This window comes from Cydia splendana, chromosome 9 (genome assembly GCF_910591565.1).
Source record: "Cydia splendana chromosome 9, ilCydSple1.2, whole genome shotgun sequence".
Lineage (NCBI taxonomy): Eukaryota > Metazoa > Arthropoda > Insecta > Lepidoptera > Tortricidae > Cydia > Cydia splendana.
Window position 1 is genome coordinate 2,461,593 of NC_085968.1, and position 25,493 is coordinate 2,487,085.

A 25,493-nucleotide genomic window follows, 5' to 3' on the forward strand; every position below is an offset into this window, starting at 1 on the left:
TTAAGGATCCGGTCGACAGACACACCCGGACTCCACCAGTACGTAGTCCTGCCCTGTCAGGGTGACGGGCCCCAGCGGCAGCACCAGGAACAAGTATGGGACGTACGTCTGTGTACACGCACCGCGGATGACTGAGCATTCGCTTGATCTGGAATGAGAAGAGTTGTTTTTAGTGACTTAGTAATACGTAAAAACCGGACAAGTGCGAGTCGGGGTCGGTCTCCGAGGGTTCCGTACTTTTTAGTATTTGTTGTTATAGCAGCAACAGAAATACATCATCTGTGAAAATTTCAACTGTCTAGTTATCACGGTCCATGAGATACAGACTGGTGACAGAAAGACGGCCAGACGGACAGACGGATAGTGGAGTCTTAGTAATAGGGTCCCGTTTTTACCCTTTTGGTACGGAACCCTAATAAATGAAGTTTAGAGAAGTCCGTCTAACTAAAGCCCTTGGACACACCTAACTTAAAATGCAGAATCCTAAATAGTGTAACCTAATTATGTAGTGCAGCCATTCTCAAAGCGTGTTCCGCGGAACCCTAGGGTTCCGCAAAGCCTAGACTATTTAGGAACCAATGTATAGGATTATGCTAGTAAGCGTGCTAGTTAGGATGACTGAAAAAGATTTAGGTATAGTTGGCCAAGCAAATCTTGTCAGCAGAAAAAAATCAAATGTTCGATGGGACAATAACCCTTTCGCGCCTACATTTTTTAAATTTGCCGCCTGTTTCTACTGACAAGATTTGCTTGACCAACTACATCAAGCGCTTAAGCTAAAGGCCATAACAGACGGGCGTACCGGATCGCGAATTTGGTCCGGTAGCATATCTCTCTCTCGCTTTCACTTGTAACTGCATCCTTAACGGACGTACGGCCCGCCCGTCTGTTACACCTTTAACTTTGCACCAATTTAATGTCGTTGTTGCACATGTAAAGACCCCTGTACACAATGGCAGGGGTTAGAAACTCTTGACTTCGGCCAAACTCGGCTCCGCTCGGCTCAGCATTGCTCCGAACAATTATTAGGGTTGGCACCACTTGACTTCCTTTTGCGTGCACGCCCACAGATAAGATAATCACTTGAATTTTGACAACCCTAAATAGCCGAAAGGGATAGTGCCATATATTAGAAAGGGATAGCATGATTCGACCCTGAACCGCTGTCAAACTTTTTTGTAGGAAGTTTCCTTTCTGTACAGTAGTACTATTATTTATTCCAAATTTATTCTGTGACAATGGGCCATCGCCGGCCAGTCCAAGGGACGCAGCCATGCGGTAGAATGAGATAGAAATATCACTTGCTCCCTCTAACGCATAAATGCGTCCCCCAGAACCCCCGGATTGACAATAATGATCTAGAGACGAGCAAAATTAAGTTTTCATATTACCGGTTTTTCCGTTTCAATCAACGTAATATTATAATTACTTAATTACAAATTTTAAAACCATTTTAAAATTGGTTGCTAGTGTTTTGTTAAATTTCGAAGTAGAATATTTGACCCCGGAAGACCACTTACACTTTCACATCTTGCAAGTTTTTCATCATAAGTTGTTAACGTTTGACAATTGTATGTAAACATTGGTGGGGCGTTAATGTCATGTCACCTGTTACAAAATTGTTTCGTCAAAAATATTCAGATATAAAAAAAAATATATTCGGTCGTTTGGGTCGACGAGCTAGTACAGCGGTACTCAACCTGCGGCCCGCCTGGCCACTTTAGGTGGCCCACCAGGTGATCCTGGTATATGGATACCTTGCCATCCGAACATCATCTTTAAGCAAATTCACCTTGCGGCCCGAGGCTACAAGCCAAAACCATCTTTGTGGCCCTCGTAAAAAAAGGTTGAGTAGCCAATCTATTAGACCACCGGGCACCATTGAACGATAGCAGTTAAGAAGCACGAAGTTTTCCCCAAAAAAGAAGCTTAGCACCATAAAATAAGCAATTTTTAGACTCACTAAATGGTGACGATATTCAATCGTCGAATGACTTTCATCAGATGCGATTAATCGATACTCACTCGCAAACTTCGAACACAACTTGCTGAAGTAAATCCGGGAACTTCTGCACAATAGTGACAGGCTGTCCGGATGTCAGTGACACACCGTACATGGGCGCTGTAGTGTTGTACCGCGTCCGGCACAGGCGGCCGCCGCCGCAGGAGTTGGTCGTGGTCGGTGATAGGCCGGGGAGGTTGCTAGCGCGACCTGGAAATGTAAGAGAAATATGAATATTAGTGTAGTAGAAAAGGGCGCGAAATTCAAACTTCTATGAAATTATGACGTTTGCTTAACACTCTTCAAGTCTTCAAGTCTTCACCCTCCGTTAAGCAAGTTTTTGAGAAAATTGCTCATCATAGCCACCTTTACGATATACTTACCGAAGCTAATGACTTAATAATACATAGTTGATAATATCCGTAAAGTTCATTTACCGCCAACTACACTCGAAAGCAGTGCAAACTGTTCGCTTCGTGTGAAATATTCTATACATAAATATCCGTTTCCATTGCTCTGGAGTATATACCCACGCCATAGTCAACTTTAACCACAATGGACTAAAAACGTAGTCTCCTTATATGACACATGAGATGACTGTGTTGGGAAGTGGATCGCGCAACCGTGGGATATTTTACAATAATGGCATTTTTCACCTAAGTAATTGTAATTTAAAAAAGTGGATATCGGAAAGAAGTGAAGAAGGTACTTATTAAAAAATATGTCTTTGGCAGATCTAATATTTTACTTATACCATAGAGAAATATAGTAAGAATAGAGTGCTCACTCCATACATCAGTTTTGATACCCAAACGACTATTATTTTCGCAGTCGCCACCTAGCATCGAGTAGCGGAATTATCAGTACCGCTACTTTATACTAGAATTCTCTAGTGTCGCAACTCACGAAAATAGTATTGAACAACAATTTACAACTAATATTTTTTTTTTATTTTTTTTAAATCATTTATTTACATACAATATATATACAGTGGTACTACTAAACGAAATTAATAACTAGCTTAAATCTAAAATAGGCCCTTGAGGCATTGTACCAAGGATGCTGGTGGCATTTCCTCGCTGTATCGCAATGCTGATACGTTGTGCGAGGTAGCCGCCAGCTCTTCGGTCACCAGTTACGTCAACCAGACGCTTCGCGATTTCTGCGAACAACTTATGCGCGCTGGGACCCCATGGACCTAGAGTTTCAACTCCAAATGGTACAAAATGGTACTCTCTACCGAGGCTCTTATATTTGTTACGTAACTAATATTAAAAGCAGAAGGAGTTGAAAATAGAGTTCCGGTTTATCCGGTTATAATATTAGCTGAAAATTGTTGAGCATTAGATTTTTCGGTGGTTGGAAGATCGGCCAGGTTGGAGAGCAATCCAAGAAAACGCAACTTATGGCGGTCACGACCCTCAGTCATGAGGTTACGACGAAGAAGAAGAAGGAACATCTATCGTCAAGTAGCAGTACTGCTAATTCCGCTACTCGATGCTAGATGTCGACTACGAAAATAATAGTCGTTTTGGTATCAAAACTGATGTATGGAGTGAGCACTATTATATTGTATTTTTTCTCTATGCTTATACATAATGTTTTTTTTTTTCATTACACGACACATACCAGTTCTACTGCCATTCTGCGTCCTCAATCCCTCGGAGTACCCCACGTGTGCGTCTAGCAGTGCTCGTCGCATGACGGCCGGGTCTACCGTCCGCACGTTTCGTGCTTGACGTGAAGACTGGCCCCATGCTCCGGATTTTAACGCTCGGTTTACCAAGTGCCTGAAAAATAGAATAATACCTAGTAAGAGTTTAAACATAGTCAACATAGAAGAACAAGATCTAACTTGAACACTGTCAAAGATAGAACTAGATGGCGCTGTACTTTTAATGTACACCCAGCTGCAAAAGTGCATGGCCACTTTCTGATTTAATTCCATCCATAATGTGTCCATGCAATTTTGAAGCTGGTTTAACTGGTTGTACATTTCTAAAATACCTAATCCTAATGCTTAGAAGTTATAAAATACAGCGGTAAGGTTAAGCGTCAGCGTTCGTAGCTGAGTGATTCTCAAGAAAGTGGCATCGACAGGTTAAAGATAGTGAAAATTTTTTTTTGTATTTTTTTTTACTTTAAATAATGAAAAATATGTTTTACCACTTCAAGTACCCCAAATTTTCAAAAGGGAACGGAAAATGAAGAAGTTATTTTCAAGACATACAATAACCTATACATTGAACACAGGTTAAAGTTAAGCAGATTACAGTAAAAAATACATTCATTTTTATTTTTTCCCTTGAACGGATAATAATACGAATGTCTCACTTTTAGCATAGATGAATAAACCTTCGTACAATATTAAAATGATATTATTACATTAGGCCCCATACCAAATTCTTAAAACAATCGAGACAAGTTAAAGTTAACATTCCGTTACACAACCCCAGATGTCTGCCTTTAACCACTTGTCTCTACGAAACTACGACACTTGGGTCATAATGGTACCCAAAGAGTATTAAATCACTACGTTAATGGTACCCTACGGTGGTTAGCTTGGTACTTACCTAATATTTTGCCATAGTTATGATCTAAATATTTTTTTCTGTGTATGAGTCAGATGCAATACCGCGCATGTACAGGTTGGTATAGGTTAACAGAGAAAATATCCTTAGACAAACTTGCGTGAATATTGTTGTAAAAAATATATATATAAGGCCTGTGCAAAGTACATTTTAAAAGGTATTGTTTATGTTATTATATAGCATGATATTTTATTTACATAAATTGGTGCTTATAAAATCTAAAGAACTAAAACTGGAAGAGCGATGCTTTTGGACAAGACAGGTTACAGTAAAAAGTGCTACTCTTTAAGTATTAAATTTAAATAAAAATAATGACTTGGCCTTGATAAACATCGTTTTAGTTTATCTAGATACATTTTTGTTTCATATGAAAAAGAGCAAATAAACATACATTCAATTCAAAAACTCGATGACAGGTTAAGATACCAGTATTTTGAGAATCACTCAGCTATAGCTATAGTCTATAGTCAGCTAAAGATACATCTTTAGGTATTTAAAAAAGAGTTAACAAAATCTACCCTCAAATGGTTTCTTAAGCCAGTAGTTGAGGGTAGATGAAAACATTACATGATCAAATAAGTAGCGCCACCTACAATACTTGTAAGGCATACGGCGTTGTATGGAAATGGAGGTTAACAGTGTTATAGTCGTTAGCTTTCAAGCTGGCCCTTTACGGATAACGCTTTGTCTATGGTAAAGTTAAACAGCACGTTTTATTAAAGTAAAACAGCACGTTTTATTAATTTGCGTCTCTACTTATTACTACAAGATGTCGGCTAATTGACTACAACGCCATCTTTCCAATTATTAGAAAACAAACCCCTAACAACTTCGCACAGTCATGAATCTCTCTCACTCTACACACCATTAAAATGCAATACGACTCTGAAGATGGCGTGAAATAAAATTAAACTCCCATGTACCGTTGTGCGTTATTATAATGTAATGAGACATAATAATGATCATTTTGAAATTACATTTCAAGTGTAGAGAAAATTGCTTGCATACGTCCCGGGGCGGTGGGAAAATTCTCATGGTAGGTGTGCCATAGATAAACGTCTTGCTTATAAGTAGAATTATTAACGGGAATCTGTTGTCTATGGTTATTTATGACTAAAACATTAGCTATGGTACGGGTCAACGCCCGGAGCATAGAGGGGCAAAGGTAGCAATTTTATTTCTTACTATTTTGATACCTGGGACTATTTATAACTGAAATATTAATTATAATAAATATCATATTCTAAAAAAACAACAGATTGATTGTTTATCTTTTTATTTTGTACTTACGTATCTAAACTCTTATACACATGTTATCATGTTAAGTAGGTATAGTCTGTCTAGCCATTTCTGTCAGTAGAAAAAACCGGCAAATTTAAAAAATATAGGCACGAAGGGTTATCGTCCCATAGAAAATTTGAATTTCACGCCTTTTTCTACTTAGTTGTTTGACCGGCTATAAATACCTACCACTAAAATAAATGAAAATACAATCAGATTTCAACTGACATTTATTAGGATTCTTTGTAAACAAAATTATTCAATTTCCTCGTCTTCCATAGCTTCAATTTTGATAAAATCGCACGGCAATATCAACGATTCCTCCGACATAATTTGTTCTGTATTTTGATTCTCCTTCTTTTCTAACGTTCTTTTTAAATCAGTATCAGATGATAAAGCCTGACATACATCCATAGGCAATGCTGACGCTATACCTTTCCTCGGATCTACGCCAAATACTAATTCACTAGGCGTCCTACATAAAGTAGCATGAAACTTCGTATTCAACGAATGCTGAACAAATTTCAAGCCCTTTTGCCATTTCACTTTATTATTTCTCGACAACCACATATTCATTTTCTTAAGAATATCTTCATTTGTCTTTCCTTCTAAGTCTTGAGCTCTAAAATTAGATTCGGAGGTGAGAATTATAATATCGGGGCATAATACCGTTATTCGTTTGCAAATCGGGGCTGTCAAGGCGGTCCCGTTTTTAGATTGCAGAATGTTCGGTGCACCAAATACCAAGAAAATATCAAGTAGGTTATCACCGGACTCTTCGATGGAGGTCGTCTTCAATGCTCTTAGATGAGTAAATTTGGATATAAAGTCTCTATAAACCAGCATATACTTATATTCTTCAGTTTCTTCTCCTGTCACCGCTAGTATATCTATTTGTCCTCTAGAATAAAGTTCAGGGTATGTTTCCTCTGAAATAGGATTTGATTGTCTTTCTTGAACTGGAATCACAACTAGTGTTTCTGAACTGCCAATTTTGAAGGGGTCAAGTTCTGTCGTATCATCTTCATCAGAGTTATGTGAAGCTCCTTCCTGTAATTCCGAATTATCATCTGGTGTAATAGGCAACCGTTTTTCTCTTTTAAAACTTTTATTTTTACAACCCTTACACATAGATAAGTAAACGGATACACATTCAGCGGTGACGTTTTTGTACATTGGTTTTATAAATTCCATCATTCTCGTTCGGCCACCGTGGATTAATTTCAAATGGTTGACACGTACAACGTCGTATATTTCGTCCATAGTAACGAATATTTGTTGCGTAGTTTGACCGGGCTTGGCGGCCATTATGAGCCTTTCTCCTTCTGTTGTTTTGATCACATCATATCGTTTTGCCCGTCGATAGTCCGCGGGCGTCTTCTTTGTTTTTAACTTTGCCGCTTTAACTTGTTCGATAAGCGTGTTATACCTGGAACGTGATAGTAGTAATGTGTTTGGAGCCTTCTTGGATACAAACATTTCTTCAATTCTTCGATTGAATTCTTCTCTATTGACGTCTTCTTCGATTTCCGACATTATTTACAAATAACAACTCACAAATCCGTACAATTACAACAATTTTTCTCTACGTATTCCACAAATAAACACTTCACACTATACCCGGAGAGAAATGGCGTCGAATTCGGACCCCACGATGTAACGGAAATGTCCGATGTAGCCCGAACGGCGAACATGCATTGGACAAAGCCGAATAATCGCCGCGTCTCGCTCTAGTCGCTCTATAGTCGAAGCGCAGATTGCCCGCGTCGCCCGACCGGTTGAACTCCGCTGTCGCATTTACCGATTTACCGATTTTATGCATACTTGCTAGCGCATTCGTTAGACGCGTACATATTGATTGCGCTGAACCTGAACCTAACTCAACTAAGGACAAATTGAGTAGGTACTAAACTAAGGTCATCGACTTATCGCTAATCTCGTTACCTTTGGCAAGATATTAATGGTTATGATGAATAGACTATGTTATTATTAATGTGTTACATTACATATTTTACATAAGTACAGTCGCCATCAGATTTATCGGAGCGGCCAAGGTGCTCACAAATATCGGAACACGCCTCTATTGTCAGGGCGTTAGAGCGCATGTTCAGATATTGTGAACACCTTGGCCGCTCCGATATATCTGATGGCGACTGTACCTACTGATATTTAAAAAGTAAAAGGAAGCAAATTTGTAAGGTTAATTTTTGTTTGCACGACAAGTCATAGTGGAATATGGAAGTTTTCAAAATAAATAAATAAAATTTGTGCCAAGTTAAGTTAGCGTTTTTAGGGTTCCGTAGCCAAATGGCAAAAAACGGAACGGATTCGTCATGTCTGTCTGTCTGTCCGTCCGTATGTCACAGCCACTTTTTTCCGAAACTATAAGAACTATACTGTTGAAATTTGGTAAGTAGATGTATTCTTTGAACGGCATTAAGATTTTCACACAAAAATAGAAAACAAAACAATACTTTTTGGGGGTTCCCCATACATAGAACTGAAACACAATTTTTTTTTTCATCATTCCCATACGTGTGGGGTATCTATGGATAGGTCTTCAAAAATGATATAAATGTTTCTAATAAAATTTTTTTCTAAACTGAACAGTTTGCGCGAGAGACGCTTCTAAAGTGGTAAAATGTGTGTGGGAGGGACCCACATTTTACCACTTTGGAAGTGTCTCTCGCGCAAACTATAAACCCCCTGTAACTTCTAAAATAAGAGAACGATAAAACTAAAAAAAACTTAAATAAACCTACGCATTACTAAACGTTCAAGTCAAGAGCATTTTAGCAATTAACCGGTAACCTCTGTATTGCGGCATTTGCGGCACAGACATACCTACCTACATTTTATCTTATCTTATCTAAAATACCTGCATCTATTATGCATTCGTAATTACATTAATTGCACTTACATTCTTCCATCGCTGTGATTAAACTCCATATTTAAAAAAATCTAAATATCATCTGTGTATTTGTATTCTACTATGTTATTATAAAAAATAACTAAAATAAAATTCAAGAAGTAAAATATTCCGACTTCATTTAATAATAAGTCACGTAGGTATTCACAAAAACATACAACTTCTGTGTTTACAAAAACGAACTCCCACGATACGAATTTACTAAAATGATTATACATAATATCTTTGTCTACACTCACCCTTACCTAGCTGCTGGACGAGAGAGGGGCAGACGCGCGGGAGGAGGACATATGACCTTTTGAATTATTACCAATCCATCTACGGCACGATCAAGCTGCCTTGTACTTCAATATTAACCCTATACCAAAATTATGTTATATATACTCATTTGTGGAAGCTGATTATACTTATATATACTGCAAACCGTCCACTTCATTGAAGAGCACCGAATTATCCTACAATTTATGGTGACCCCGACGTGATCTGGATGACGCAACTGGAAGGCGAAGATATCCCGGAATAAGTGCATACCTACTGGATCCGAAGGAAGTACGCCCGTTCCTTTTAGTGTTCATCATTTCCTATTTTAAAAGTTATTGTTCTCGACTTGTGCTAATTTAGTTCGATAATTCTAGTGCAATTAGTGCGGTTTGTGAGTTTAGTCTATGTAGGTACCACCGTTTGCAAAATTATTAACAAAACTTCGCAATTCTTCATTCCTTATGCATAAATAGCATTTAAATAGCTTCTTTATAGTTCTAAAGTAAATAATACATACGGGTTGGTACCGTAAAACAATTAAAACTTCTATAAAATTCGACTTAAAAATTGTGTGTTAACACAGTGTTCCACAGTGTCCAACTTTCGTACTTTAAAGTTTCTAGTTTTTCGTAAATACATTAGTCCCAATTAAAAAACAAGTACTTATAGGTAGCTAAACATAATTGCCGACTATTTCAGGAAATTAACGGGATATAAGCCGGTGAGAACTAGTGATTTGGTCAACTACACTGCACAGCGGTTTCCAGCAGCGCGGCGCCGAGTAACACCGTGTCGCTTTGCGTTGACCGGCCGGTACCTACCTATAGTGCACATCTGTTATCAGCGATCAGCTGTTCTACTCATCATATACGAGGTTGGATTCATTTTAATTACTTTATAACTAACTTCTTTGTTATTTTCGCCTGCATAATGACCGAATTAAAGGACCTTTTAAAACAACGGGCCACTATAAGAGGCCGCGTAACATTATTTGAAAAGTTTATAACGCCTTTAATGAGTCTCGATAGTGTAACTGAGCGTAATAAATTAATAAACAATGAATTAAGCTTAAGATTATCCAAATTTCAAGAGTTAAGTTACACTTTCGACGAAATTCAAAATAAAATTGAGGAATTAGACTCCGATACGTCAAAACAGATGGAAGAAAGGGAGCAAACGGAAAACCAGTTCTTCCAACTGATTGGCACCGCTCAAGAGTTTTTAGATGCGTTTAACGATAGCAAAACAAAACAAGGGGATGAGTCTTCATGTCGTGGCAGCTCCACATCAGTTACAAATCATGTTAAACTGCCACCCCTGAAAATTCCTCCTTTTAGCGGTGATACAAATAAATGGCTTCAGTTCCGAGACATGTACTTGTCTCTCATTCACAATAATGATAATTTGGACAACATAAGTAAATTCCATTATTTAAAATCATACTTGGAGGGTTCCGCTCTGGCAGTCATTAATTCGGTCAGCGTTTCGGCAGATAATTATCAAATTGCTTGGTCGTTGCTCTGTGACAGGTACAATAATAAGCGTCTATTAATTAACGAACACATTAAATGTCTATTTTCGATTGAGGCGCTCTCTAAGGAGTCCGACCGGGGCCTGCGCAACTTAGTAGATGCAATTTCAAAAAATTTAAGTGCTTTGAAATTGTTAGGCGAGCCAACTGATAGTTGGGGCACGCTTATTATTTATATAGGCTCATCGAAGTTGGACTCGGTAACCGCGAGAAATTGGGAGGAACATCGAAGCAAATTAGAGACCCATACTTTGGACGATTTTTTCAACTTTCTTCGTCAAAGGGCAACTGTATTAGAAACAGTCTACGCCGCTAAAACTTCAAATAATCAAAGTCATAATATTAATAAGGTTGAAAATCGTCACAACTTTAATAGGTCGAAATCATTCATTTCTTCTTCGCTCGATTCACACCCCCGTGGCAGTTGTTTGGCATGTAAACAAGATCATAAATTATACGAGTGCAACAAATTTAAATCGATGTCTGTGGAAGAACGAAATGCAAAGGTTTTTCAATGGAAATTATGTAGTAATTGTTTACGTAATGATCACCAATCGTACCAATGCCGCCTCGCTGGTTGCCGCATCTGTAAAAGAAGGCATAATACTTTACTTCATAAAACAAACAACTTACCCAGCGGTTCTCAACCGCATCAAACACAATCATCATCATCATCATCGCGACAAGAGATACAAAATAACGTAGAATCGTCTGCGTCTACATCCTTACCTATCAATTCAACTTCTAACCTTGAAGTACCTACTAATGCTACTGATAACGCATCTTCTGGCCCGCGTCCGGTAATTACACTGTCTGCTGGCTCCTCAGGCTTCGGTCTTCATTCTACAGCTGTAGTCGAGGTGTCAAACAATGGCAACATAATAAAATTGCGCGCTCTTCTAGATAATGGTTCGCAAACTTCATTCATAACGGAGGCGGCTCGAGCTAAGTTAGGATGCCCTACAATTAAAAAAATCAAGTGCGTGTCCGGTCTGCAAAATGCCATCGTAGGCACTGCCGAACACTGCAACGTACAGATAAGGTCTACTTATACCTCATTCACTACAAATGTTAAATGCTATGTCCTACCAGTCATAACTGACATTGTTCCTCAAATTGAGATACGAGTTGACGAACTAGCCATCCCCGGCCACATACAATTAGCTGATCCAGACTTCTATCGCCCTGGAGACATCGATATTCTTCTAAGTCTGGAAGTCTTCTGGGACGTTCTGGGTACTTCTCAAATAAAACTCGGACCAAACAAACCGGTCCTCCACGAAACTGAGCTTGGATGGATCCTCGGTGGCCGCAATATGGGGAAAGGTACAAAGCGTAATAGCAAACCTTATTGCCATTTTAGTCAAGATATACAACAGCAACTTGTAAAGTTCTGGGAAATAGAAGAAGTTCCTAAAACCCAACCTACGTCAAATAGCGACGAATACTGTGAAACCCTTTTTCAAGAAACAACGCAGCGTGAAGAGGATGGTAGATTTTGCGTTCAAATACCTCTGTGCGATTCACCAGATGTCTTAGGCGACTCATTTAAAATAGCCGAACGGCGACTACATCAAATGGAACGTAAAATGAAACAAAAATCTGAATTTAAAGATGAGTATTCTAAATTTATGCAAGAGTACGAGCGCCTAGGACATATGAGTGAAGTACCTAAGCCCGAGCGAGGATGCTACCTACCTCATCACGCTGTGATACGTGAATCTAGCGAAACTACGCGCTTGCGCGTAGTTTACGACGCGTCAGCAAAAACGTCATCAGGCGTATCATTTAATGATATCCAACATGTCGGACCTGTCGTCCAGGACGACCTCTTCTCCATATTGCTTCGTTTTAGGCAACACAAATATGTAGTGACAGCCGATGTGGAGAAGATGTATCGTCAAATTTTAGTAAAGCCCGAACAACGTCATCTACAGATGATTTTATGGCGTGAGCAATCGGATCAACCAATTAAAATATACCAACTGAATACAATTACATATGGTACATCATCTGCGCCATTCCTAAGTACACGGTGTCTAGTTCAGCTCGCTAATGAATGCACTGATGTAAGAGTTGCTAATGTAATAAAGCACGATTTTTATGTAGATGACGTCATTACAGGAAGCAGTTCAAAGGAGGACTTGTGCTACATAATAAATTCAATAACGGAAGTTCTTCATTCAGCGCACTTGCCATTGCGTAAATTCCGTTCTAACATAGGTTCCGTCCTTCAAGACAATTCGAATGCATTGATACCTAAAGATCTAGATTTCAGTTCACAATCAAGTGCTTTAGGACTCAAATGGGATCCAAGCACTGATACATTCAACTTCCCTGTCGATATTAAACATTCGTCAGTAGCCACCAAGCGATCGATCTTATCGAATTCTGCTAGATTGTTCGATCCTCTAGGGTTGTTGAGCTTATGTACAATTGTGCCAAAAATAATTCTAAAAAATTTATGGCTTACTAAGTTAGACTGGGATGATCCTATTCCCACAGATTTATCAAAATCGTGGTTTAATTTTGTGCTAGGCCTTAAGAGCCTGACTAACTTTCAAATACCTAGATTTGCTCTCGCTGACGATCCCGATGCGATCGTTGAATTGCATACATTTTGCGATGCGTCGCAAGATGCGTATGCAGCATGCGTCTACTTGCGTTCGATTAGTAGCTCAGGTAGCATATCAGTAAATTTATTGTGCGCTAAAACAAAAGTCAGTCCCATGAAAGCTCAGACAATACCGCGTCTTGAATTATGCGGAGCTTTATTAGCTGCTCGATTAAGCTCGAAAGTAATCGAAGCTTTACGACTTACAGTCACCAACATCTATCATTGGACAGACTCATCTGTAACTCTAGGATGGATCTGTTCACCCTCGCAGAATCTTAAAACGTTTGTATCAAACCGTGTCGCAGAGATTCAACAGCTTACAGCAAATGGATCCTGGAGACACGTCCCAGGTGTTCAAAACCCTGCGGACTTAGCATCACGTGGTGTAAGTCCATCACAAGTAGCTGATGCTAACCTATGGTGGCACGGCCCCTCGTTTCTATTAGAAGGGCCATCAGCCTGGCCAGAAGTCATTAAACCTAGTGCCAACATACCTGAAATAAAAACTTACAAAACTAATTCTAAACCTAAAACTACTATACCTATAACATGCACTACAACTATACCTATAACCTATGACAAATTAGTAAATTTCGAAAATTTCTCTAAATTTACAATATTATTACGAAGCTTGGCTTATGCATTGCGTTTTGTCCACAACGTACGACACTCAAATAATAAAACAACTGGCCATCTAACTACAGACGAACTGCAATTGTCATTACATCATCTTGTTAAGCAACACCAAGAGGAGTGTTTCGAGCATGAACTACATCTACTAAATAATAAAAAATGCTTACCTTCGAAATCGCGAATCCTTTCTCTCAGACCCTTCGTGGATGAGAAGAGTATCCTCCGAGTAGGCGGACGTATTCAAAATTCATCTGAAATATTTAGTAAAAAGCATCCGATTATCTTGGACTCTAAAAATCGTTTTACCAAATTACTTTTTATCCAAGAACACAAAAAATTGTGCCACGGAGGTGCTCAGCTTTTACTGACTAACGTCAGGCAATTGTACTGGCCTGTTGCTGGAAGAAGATTAGCTAAATCCACTGTAAACAATTGTAAAATTTGTAAAATACTTAAAGCTAAATCTGTTATACCAATAATGGGAAACTTACCCTCCGCTCGAGTCAATCCTAGCTTCGCTTTCGAGGTTACCGGTATCGACTTCGCTGGTCCATTTCCAACTCGCGACCGAAAGGGACGTGGTTGCAAAATAATTAAAAGTTATTTATGTATATTCGTCTGTTTTGCAACCAAAGCAATTCATTTGGAAATTGCATCAGACTTGAGTGCGGAGGCATTTATCATGTGTTTAAATCGTTTTATCTCTCGCAGAGGAAAGCCTAGCGTAATCCATTGCGATAATGGCCGAAACTTTGTAGGCGCAAATAATGAATTTAAAAGATTCTTGGAATCTTGCGGTGAATCCATCTCGTCATATGCTGCCGGTGAATTCATAAATTTCAAGTTCTCACCTGCTTATTCACCGCATTTTAACGGACTTAGTGAAGCTGGCGTGAAGGCTGCCAAGCATCATTTAACGCGTATGATAGGGAACACTAACCTCACCTTTGAGCAATTGTCGTCTCTATTTGCACAGGTCGAGGCAATTCTTAATTCCAGGCCTATAACTCCCCTATCAGCCGATCCTACAGACTTTTACCCTTTGTGTCCCGGGCACTTCTTGATCGGCAAACCGCTCACATCATTGCCATCGCCCACACTCACCGAAATCAACCCAAATCGTCTTAGAAAATATGAGCACATTGAGCAGATGCGACAACAATTTTGGGAGAGATGGCGCACTGAATATTTGAACGAGCTGCAGCAACGATCAAAGTGGCGCATCAATCAGGGAAAACTCGCTGAAGGCGATATGGTGGTCCTCAAGGAGGCTAACTTGCCACCACTCAAATGGCGCTTGGGCCGCATTCATCGACTGTATCCAGGAGCCGATGGGATAGCACGCGTTGCAGACGTGAACACGTCCAAGGGTATCATCCGCCGCGCCGTCACAAATCTCTGCCCGCTACCTAACGATGAGCGTGAAGAAGCTACTCGAAAACCCACAGTTTTCGAGGGGGGGAAGATGTCTACACTCACCCTTACCTAGCTGCTGGACGAGAGAGGGGCAGACGCGCGGGAGGAGGACATATGACCTTTTGAATTATTACCAATCCATCTACGGCACGATCAAGCTGCCTTGTACTTCAATATTAACCCTATACCAAAATTATGTTATATATACTCATTTGTGGAAGCTGATTATACTTATATATACTGCAAACCGTCCACTTCATTGAAGAGCACCGAATTATCCTACATCTTAAACAAAGAAGTTATTAAGTATCTTGAAATCAGTTTACCTGGGATACGGAATGGTAATCGATGATTCATATATAACATGGTATAGGTATGGTAATATAAATTATCAAAGCCACCAAATTGATTGATTTCATCGATGAGACGTTAATGGGGTTGGCCGGTGGAAGTTTTTAGCAGATGGCGCCATCATAGCTTGCCCCGTCAATCCCTAGAATTGTGTCAAATTTTTGTTTTTTTAATACCCTGGATGCCAGCTCTTTAAGCCAAATCTCATAGAAAAAGGGGCAAGCTATGATGGCGCCATCTAGGCAAACCTTTGACAGTTGCCAACCCCATTATTTCAATATTACGATTTACTTTTATTTTACTTTTTTTATATCAATACAAGATGTTTTCTTTATTTGCATTAAAAACCGATAAATCAATTAAGTAAGATTGTTATAGAACATCCCTACCTTGGATAAGGAGAGCCGTCTGGACCCGGACATTCTGTGCCTTGTAGAGCATCGCCCCAGGCATATTTTAATCTTGGACCGCAATCAGCGGACACGAACCCGGCTAACAGAGCCTGAAACAAGAGAACAAGTTTGTTGAATTATAAAACAAGGAAGCAACAAAACAAGTAGGTACCTAGGTACTTACTTAAGTTATTCCAAAAACTACCCGAGCGGTTTTTTGGCTTCCAAAATGGCAAAGCATTATAGTTTCGTCATGTTCGTATATCCACCCGTACCTACAGTCATCTTAGTGCCAAAATCGCAAATATTTTGAACTTAATACCTACCTATTAACACTCCTATAATAGTGACATATCCTATCATTGTTTAAAATCAATTCAACCGCGCTACACAGTCTCGAAGAAAGTTAGGAAAGGAACCGATATACAATACTTACACATAACCAGCTTATTTAGGTTCACCGCAATCAGGTAATAATCCAAGCAGATCATGATTCGATCAATGATCGACCGCAAGCGGCCATGATTGCATTTGATATAATATAATAAAGCTTTATGTAGGACAATAAACCGACAAAAATGATCGATTGTCACTCTTCATAGAATGCGTGAGCGGTATGTGTGTCGCGTCGTGGCCGAATGACATAGTTTCCGTGGGCTCCGTGGCCACTGGCACTATCTTCAACAACGAAACCTGTCCCCTTTCTTGCACGAATCTAGTACCCTTGATCCGGCATTCCCTGGTCACGAACTGGTGAATCAGTTATAGATACAGATAAGCTGTACTAGAAAAATATTGCAAACTTGTTTAACCACTTCTTGGTACAAATTTAAGGTAGCTAGTCTTTTAATTTAAGCATGGTATAATAATATACTCCGCCTGGTACTCCATTCCCGTCTTTTCTAGGTCACCTAACTGACACGGGCCTACGTCATCATGCGACAGCGCTATATGATAATATGCGATAGCGCTATATATAGCGGCCATGTTGTTGTGACGTAGGCCCGTGTCACTCTGGGAATGGAAGACCATGTTTTATTAGACTATGAATTTAAGTGATAAGAAAAAAGTAAGTTATTTACTTGTTTCCGGTCTTTGTTCAAGACAAACAGTAGGCTAATTTAGTGATGTGTGGCGAATCGGAAAGATCCTCAGTAAGAAAGTGTCAGTATCAGCTTTCTGGGTCATTCGCGTATAACTGTCATTGAACTTTGTAGGAACCTTCAAACAGTTGGGTGTCAGGTGTAATTTAGTCATCTGTTTTAGAGCTTTCTATTATATTATAGGATACTCAATACGGGCTAAATAGAGGGAAAGCTACTTTCCACTAGGCTAAAACATTTGCTTTTCAAGTTTACATTAGTTAAGACAACACAAAGAGCTACTAAAGCAAGAGCTATCTAGTTTCATATAAGTATTTACGAGGTAGAAAATGAATCATAGCAATATTTATTACTTATTAACTTAATGAAAAAGACCCTAATATGTACTACAATTAATTTTAAATAAAGCATGTCTAATATGTAAAGAAACTACGATATTATCATTAAATTTATCAATGGTAAAACTGTAATAAATATATTATGATTTAATCGTTATTTGACGCAAGTGACGCAACACTGTCTTAAGGGATGCATAAATTACTTATTACGTCGTCTATTATCATTTATCGGTCTCAAAGGTGTATCTAGGAAATAATTCAAAAGTGAAATTGTAAAGAAAAAGCAGCGAAAGTGTTCAGTGGTCTCAGAGGTCCATTGTATGAGCATCACGTTCTTGGACGACATTTAAATACTCGATTTCCGAGGTACAATGATCACATAGTACGTGATTTTAGGGTAAACGGAGAAAACTTTTGTTGTTTATAACAATAACAGCGGAGATAAGCCACGGTCAAATACAAAACGAATTTTTTTACATTAAAAAATCCAGAATCAACAACGAATCGGATGAAAATTATGCCATTTCTCTGTAAATTTTCAATGTCATAAAGAGTTTAAATTAAAAAATGCCTCGGTGACAGTTTAGGGTATATGTACAGAATTTATATCGTTTTTCGTTAGAACCGCTTATTTCGGCGGCTAATATCTTCCATGTGAGCTTTTTCACCTTCCGATAAAAGAAGTTGGTTTTGATAGCCTTCGTTGAAACGAAATGCTGGGCTGGGGCATTTACAGAAGTTGACTTCACATTAAGAAAACGGTTTTTTTTTTTAATATATATAAACAAAGTATTCACTTATTACTATTTATTTCTAGCAAAACAAGACAAGTATCACTTACGCGGTACATTTGTAGATTTATTAGCTTTACATTAATATCACTTTTATGATTTATGTATAAGTTTTCTTTGATGTTCTACTGATATTAGGCAAAAATGTCGTCATGCTTGCAAATGAAATCTATATTAATAAACGCGAGCCGCTTTGACGGAAAAACCAAAAGAAATTATGCTCAATCGAAAGAGCTTGAAAAAATATCACTTTTGAATCGAGAACATATATCCGCAAAATTCGTATTGTCGCGTATTTTGCATTTAAAAGTGAAAAAATTTCGACAAACAATACTAAAGGCTCAATTTGTTGGTTGACATTTGACAGCTATGCGTTGCGTTTAGAAACTGCAAACATGCTTACAAGTTAGGTTGGTCGTTTTTGTTTTTTAATAAAAAGCAAGACGAATATTACTGTTTATTTTATGACTTTCCGGTATGTATAATGGTTATTATTTGCATTAAGTTTCGTTTCATATGGATATGTATACCGGTATAATTATTAAATAAATTTGTTTTTAAGCCAGAACGTGCGATAGTCTGTTACGGCTTTTAAGACGATAGCAACACTGCCTAGACGTCAACGACGGCTGTTATTCGAAAATACTTTATCCGGTACTCCAGACGTGATAAAAACCTGTTAAATAGTGTATTGTGTGTGTTAACAATAAAAAATAGTCACCGAACATAGTGCAAAGTGCAAACGCCATCGTAACGTAACGAGATTTGAACTTCAAAGCGTTCCATGGGTGTATTGTGTTTAGTATAAACATCGGTCTCTCAGTTGTATTTTAATATTTCAGAATGATTCCAAATATTCTTACATGTCAAGGCACTACTAGCTATCTGGAAATGCAAGTGAAAGCAACCTTGAAGCAGCTGTGATAAACTAATAAGTGAGCGAGATGAAAATGACGTTGTTCAAAGAAACTTTGAGTTAAGTGCCAGCTGACTGTAACTCACTCTAATTAAGTACATTGCCAGTGTGAAACAGTGCAAAAAGCTACAGTGTATTGTGGACATATTTAATAACTGTGCTTTAGACTATGAATCAAATTTGAGGTGTATCGGTGAATTGGAAAGTCAACTGCATAAAGCTAATAAGTTATCTCCGGAGTCAATGTAAGTTGAATATAAGATTAAATATAATAAGATATATAGATAGTATATATGTCGCAGTCAAAAGTGTGAACTGGTCAAAAGAACTTTTAACCGACAAAAACAGGCAAAACTGCTTTTGACTGAGCATGTTGGTCAAAAGTAGTTTTACCTGAAAATCATTGGTTAATAGTAATTGTGTTGTGACTGTTACTATCAGTCAAAAGTACTCGCAGAGATAGGTAGGTTAGGGTTATTTTTTTGCTACGCCCAAAAAACTAAACTGCTCCCAGAGATAGGTAGGTTAGGGTTATTTTTTTTTGCTACGCCCTAAAAACGAAACTGCTGCCAGAAATAGGTATGATTTTCAGGTAAAACTACTTTTGACCAACATGCTCAGTCAAAAGCAGTTTTGCCTGTTTTTGTTGGTTAAAAGTTCTTTGGCCAGTTCACACTTTTGACTGCAACAGGTTGGGCTGGACATATGGCAAGGGAAGGTAAAGATAAGTGGGATAGAGAGGAAGCGGAATGGTATCCTAGAGATGGAAAAAGGAGAGAAGGGAGACCAATAATGAGGTGGTCGGATGACATAAAGAAGCATGCGGGACCTAATTGGATAGGGACGGCAAGGGATAGAGAGCTGTGGAGAGAGCTGGGGGAGGCCTATGCCAAGAAGGCAGACTGAAATAATTATTAAAAAGCAATGACATAAAAATTATTTAATAAAGTTACTAAGGAAAAAATATTGAAACTAATTGTAATAATTGAAATGTGAATTTATTTAAATGTAATATGTGCTGAAATTTAATTTTTTGGTCAATAAAGGCTATTCTATTCTATTCTAATTTGACAGGTGACAACAAAAAAAATATTAATTCCTGCAAAAATTTCAGAGTCATAGTGAAGCGTAGTACATAGTACCAAAACAAGGTTGATTTTTAGGGTTCTGTAGCCAAAGGGTAAAAACGGGACACCTATTAAGAGGACTCCAATATGTTATTAGATCAAAACAAATTATTTTCAGAAAATATTTAATTTAGGCTTAGGGATGGCGAGGCTCCATAAGCCTTCAGTAAGTAGTGCATAAGTATACTTGGAAAAATTCGACCTATGCCGCCGTGGGTGGCCCGGTGGCAGAATGGCACAGGCACCTGCTGCAATAGCAGAGGACGCTGCTTTGATTCCAGCCTAGGGCACTGGAGGCCTTGGTCACTTTTTAGGGTTGCGTACCCATAGGGTAAAAACGGGACCCTATTAAATATTAAGACTCCGCTGTCCATCTGTCTGTCACCAGGCTGTATCTCAAGATCTCATGAATCGTGATAACTAGATTAACTAGACAGTTTCAATTTTCACAAATGATGTATTTCTGTTGCCGCTATAACAACAAATACTAAAAACAAATTAAAGAAATATTTAAGCGGGGCCAATGCAATGCTAGGCTGGATATGACTGATGAAATGAGTAAATTTTTATTAATATCAAAAAAAAAAAATCAAATATGTTTTAACATGGCATGTTGGTGGCAAACAAGCATACAATTCATACAAGGCTGTTAATGCCGATGGTAAGTGGGAGTTTAGACTAGACCTCTGATTCTCCAAGGGACTCACATTGTAAATTTTTATTAATATGTTTTAATATGACATGTTGGTGGCAAACAAGAATACAAGGCTGTTAATGCCGATGGTAAGTGGGAGTTTAGATTAGACCTCTGCTTCTCCAAGGGACTCACATTGTTGACCGAGTAAATTTTTATTAATATGTTTTAATATGACATGTTGGTGGCAAACAAGAATACAAGGCTGTTAATGCCGATGGTAAGTGGGGGTTTAGACTAGACCTCTGCTTCTCCAAGGGACTCACATTGCTGACCCGTTACAAATCTATTACACTCATACTAGGGTTCCGTACCTGAAGGGTAACTAAAAAACGGGAACCTATTAGCGATTCCGACTCGCACTTGGCCGGTTTTTCTTAGTAGGTATATGACATTTATTTCAGTTTTACTTCATTGTCCGTCTGTCTGTCTGTCTGTCTGTCTGTCACCAGGCTGTATCTCATGAACCGTGATAGGCCTAGGCAGTTGAAATTTTCACAGATGATGTATTTCTGTTACCGCTATAACAACAAATACTAAAAAGTATGGAACCCTTCGTGCGCGAGCACTTGCCCGGTTTGACATTTCAGGCTCCGTCACACAGGCGCGTTTCGCGTGCGGCGCGTGAGCGGGGCGCGCCGCTTTTTCATATAAAACGCTCAGGCCCGGCTCTGAAATCGCGCCGGTGTGACGGAACCTTTATTTCAGTTTACTCCACTGTCCCTCTGTCACCAGGCTGTATCTCATGAACCGTGATAGCTAGACAGTTGAAATTTTCACACATGATGTATTTCTGTTGCCGCTATAACAACAAATATTAAAAAGTGTTCCGTTCTTGATGGGTGAGTCCGACTCGCACTTATTCAGTTTTTTTTTGTAAACGAATTTAATATTAACGGATAGGCATTAATATTAAAGAATGAAATAGTAGTGATAATTTCCATACTTTCACTTTAGTGCCATGAAGGGTAGGTACAAAAGGGTTCCCTCTTTTGAGATTGGAAAGTGGGCTAGGTTATAAATGCGGCCTTCACAGAACCGATCTGCGACCAGAAAAGTGGGTCAGGTTAGAACTGTGATCCTTATAGAACCAAACTTCAACCAGAAGTAAGTTAGGTTAGAACTGCGACCCTTACAGAACCGAACTGCTACCAGAAAAGCGGATTAGGTTTTTTTAATTACATATTTGTTTTTAGATATATCGGAATAGTAAATTTTTCGAGTTATGATTGTATGTTACGGATTTAAAGTTTTCTGAGATGAGATAGGTTTGTAACCGCCTTGATGAAGGTATGAAGTCTAAAAGTAAATAATTACTTAATTCAAAATGAGTATTACCTATTACTATTATTTATTTTACCCGAGCGAAGCCGGGTTTTTATCTAGTTAATAATAATTGTTTGAAATAAAACAACGGAGCGTTTTTCCTATTTACCTACAGGGTAGAATGTTTGTAGGATTTCTGTATAATATTATCTGTAAATATCTTTTTGGAAAGATATTTTAATAAATCTGGCTATAAAAATTTTATATTTTGCGCAACCGTATTTTTAGCGGTAATAAATGGTCTTCTTATACCGTAATGCTATAAATTCATTAAAGAATTATACGCAATGTATTCGAGTGTTCCATTTCTCGAAGCAAAAAGCTACAATTTTACATTAGCTACAATCGTTTGACAAACAAAACTAATAAAAATCAGACATTTACCGTGTATATTTAAAGGATTTGATAAAATTTTGCTTAGTTACAATTCATTCAGGAAAATAATTTCAATTGCACCTACTGAATAAATTATTGTGTTACCTATTGTGCCACATCGACCAAAATCTACTAACCTCGTAAGGCCCAATGTGCATTACAATGTACACTCTGTTTCAATCTAATTCGAACCTTTCAAAAACTGCATAAGTTAGCATTTCTTTTGTTTCATTGTTTTCTTAAACAAACGAAAGTCACCCTAATTTACTATACAACAAGGTTCAAATTAAAAATACGAAAGCTTTGTATGGTGGGCCTTACGAGGCTACAGAGGGCCTACCGCGAACCACGTTCGACGTGTTGCCCCTCTGTCGCACTTGTAAATTTGTACGTAAGTGCGACAGGGAGGCAACACGTCGAACGTGGTTCGCAGTAGGCCCTCTGCAGCTAGTTGTAGGTATTGTGCATATTTTGACGAAGCGTGTTTCAAATGTTTATTGCTTGATTAGTTGATTACATTGACAAAGCCTGTGTTGTGGATTTTGCCGTTGTCTTGGGAACAAATTAATACAGAACTTCACAATAAGTAAAATCGAGTAGGTACTTATGGTGTAGGTAAATGTACGTTGCCAATTATACGAGTATCTTTAGATATTTTAACAATATCACGCCCATACTTTTGAGAGCTCTTTAACATATTAAATAATACCTATTAAATTATACGATAGAAAAAGGGAACGAGATTTACATTTTTTGTAAGTATTTATATGTTTGCGGTAGGCCCTCTGATCTAAAAGAAAATTCAACATTTTATTTTGCTATTAGACTTCCCTGAATCCCAATTACAAGTGAATATACATTTTAGTGACGTGAATCTAATACCTTTAAACGACCAATTCTTGTATATTTATTTATATATTCCGAGGAATTCGGAAACGGCTCTAATGATTTCGATGAAATTTGCCATATGGGATTTTCGGGGGCGATAAATCGATCTAGCTAGGTTTTATCTTTGGGAAAACGCGCATTTTTGAGTTTTTGTGTCTCCCAGATATTATAGTTATTATATCCCATAAAACCCTTAGCACTCCATTCCTTATCCTGTTGAAGAGATGAAAGGTAAGGTTGCCAGAGTTTAATCCTTGCTCTTAAAATCAAGCTCTAAATCTCTTTTATAAAATTACCGTTATGCTACAACGTGAGTGCCAAATTTTCGAAGCTGTCTAGCTGCTAGATTACACTAGCATACTGCAACAACATAACTAGTTCGACTTCCAAAAGAGAGATTTATTTCTACATTTGATATATAGGCCTCGGCCCATCTCGCCTTAACTGATCCTTAATATCTTTGGACAGTTAGAGAAGTACCTAAGTTTTTTTTAACTGTCATTATTATGTCACACCTAATCAGAAAACCGACTTCACTTGCAGAAATTATATATTATTTATTGTTTAAATTGTACAAAACAAACTCCGATAAAAGTAGGTGCCTACACCAAAATTGTTTGTACAGTTTTCCTTACTAAATAAACTTTTTGGAAACATGTCAAATGAATTTACTTTCATTCAGATAACTGGTCCCTATCATTAAAAAAGTTGAAACGTAACGGTAAATAAAGACCCAGTGAAATTAGCAAACATTTAGGTGCTAACTGAAGCTTTGCGAATTCGTACTGTGCTGTTATGTTTATATTTATAGCTTCTTCTGTATATGATCGCATGAATATGGAAGACCCGGTCAGCAACCTTCATCTAATGATACGTTAATGCGCTTAGACGACCAACGGATGCCTTGGGTAACAGTAAATACAGATAAAACTTTGCCCACTGTTTCATACCTTTTTTTCCTCTGAACGGTCCATTTACCCTGAATGCATAGGCAATGAGTCAGTCAACCAGTACCCTATTAAGTATAATTTTATCTTGAACGATGTTAAATTGATTATTTTTTACTTTTTTACATCGCTTCCCTGTCAGTAGAGTGGATGTTGGAAAATGATTAATTACTTTCTATGTTGAAATTATCGGGTGTATAAGATGTAATTTGCAACTATGAGGCTAATTTTATTAATATAAGTCCTTAATATTTAATACATAAGTAATATATAGGCGAGTAACATACATACATATTACACACCTTAGGTAGTACCTAAGAAAGGTCAATACCAAAAAAAATTGTCCATTGAGAGATTGAAATTTATCGCCAATGCTTGAGATTAGGTTGCCAAGCGAACCCTAAGCTTCTTTAGCGAACCATGGTAAAAAGCTGGAATGAACGTAGTAAGATGAAGATTACAACTAGGATATTTATTGATAAATAAAATTTGTTTGCAATACTTATCTTATCATGATTTAAAAAAAAATTAACTACCCACATTTAACTATCAGACGAAACGTTTGTTTACAATTTGAAGTTGCTATGTTAAACTGACGTCAAAGTTAGATAAATAAAATTATAGATATATATTGTTTTAAACAGCTTTTGTTAAAATTAAAGTAAAACAAAGTAAACTATGTACAAAAAATAAAAACTTACCAGTTGCAAACATACTAATAAATTGTTTGAGCACATTTTAAATATTAATTAATAACAATTGCACCGGTAATAATGATAATTAAATCGAGTGGCACACTTTTTATATTCGAAATTGTTTGAATGTGGTATGACACATTCGCGTGTATGGAAGGGCGTGCGGTCGGCGCACTGCCCGCACAAGACAACAAGTGTGGTGTTCATTATAACGGGAGTTCGGCCAGGAGTCTTCACTGCGGGCGCCTACTTCGCCTTCAAAGCGGTCGCTCTCTCTTCAAACAAAATT

The 25,493-nt window shown here is 38.0% G+C and overlaps 2 protein-coding genes across 2 annotated transcripts; both read right to left on the bottom strand.

Annotated features, from left to right (window-relative positions):
* LOC134793395 (uncharacterized) lies at nt 1-25,453 on the bottom strand. The gene is made up of 5 exons (XM_063764970.1): nt 25,211-25,453; nt 16,002-16,114; nt 3,632-3,792; nt 2,026-2,212; nt 1-148 (listed from the first exon to the last, which is right to left on the bottom strand). Exons 1-5 carry the CDS (start codon nt 25,244-25,246, stop codon nt 1-3), a joined length of 645 nt encoding a protein of 214 aa, XP_063621040.1. The 5' UTR covers nt 25,247-25,453.
* On the bottom strand, nt 6,130-7,474 carry LOC134793963 (KRAB-A domain-containing protein 2-like). The gene has a single exon (XM_063765675.1). It carries the CDS (start codon nt 7,408-7,410, stop codon nt 6,130-6,132), a length of 1,281 nt encoding a protein of 426 aa, XP_063621745.1. The 5' UTR covers nt 7,411-7,474.
* Nucleotides 25,454-25,493: the final 40 nt, after the last annotated feature.

Coding starts and splice junctions, on each gene's coding strand:
- LOC134793963 (XM_063765675.1), bottom strand. CDS start 7,410: ATGTCGGAAATCGAAGAAGACGTCAATAGAGAAGAATTCAATCGAAGA.
- LOC134793395 (XM_063764970.1), bottom strand. CDS start 25,246: ATGTGCTCAAACAATTTATTAGTATGTTTGCAACTG. Junction 3,793..16,001: donor GACGGCTCTCCTTATCCAAG/GTAGGGATGTTC, acceptor TCTATTTTTCAG/GCACTTGGTAAACCGAGCGT. Junction 149..2,025: donor GTTGTGTTCGAAGTTTGCGA/GTGAGTATCGAT, acceptor TTCTCATTCCAG/ATCAAGCGAATGCTCAGTCA.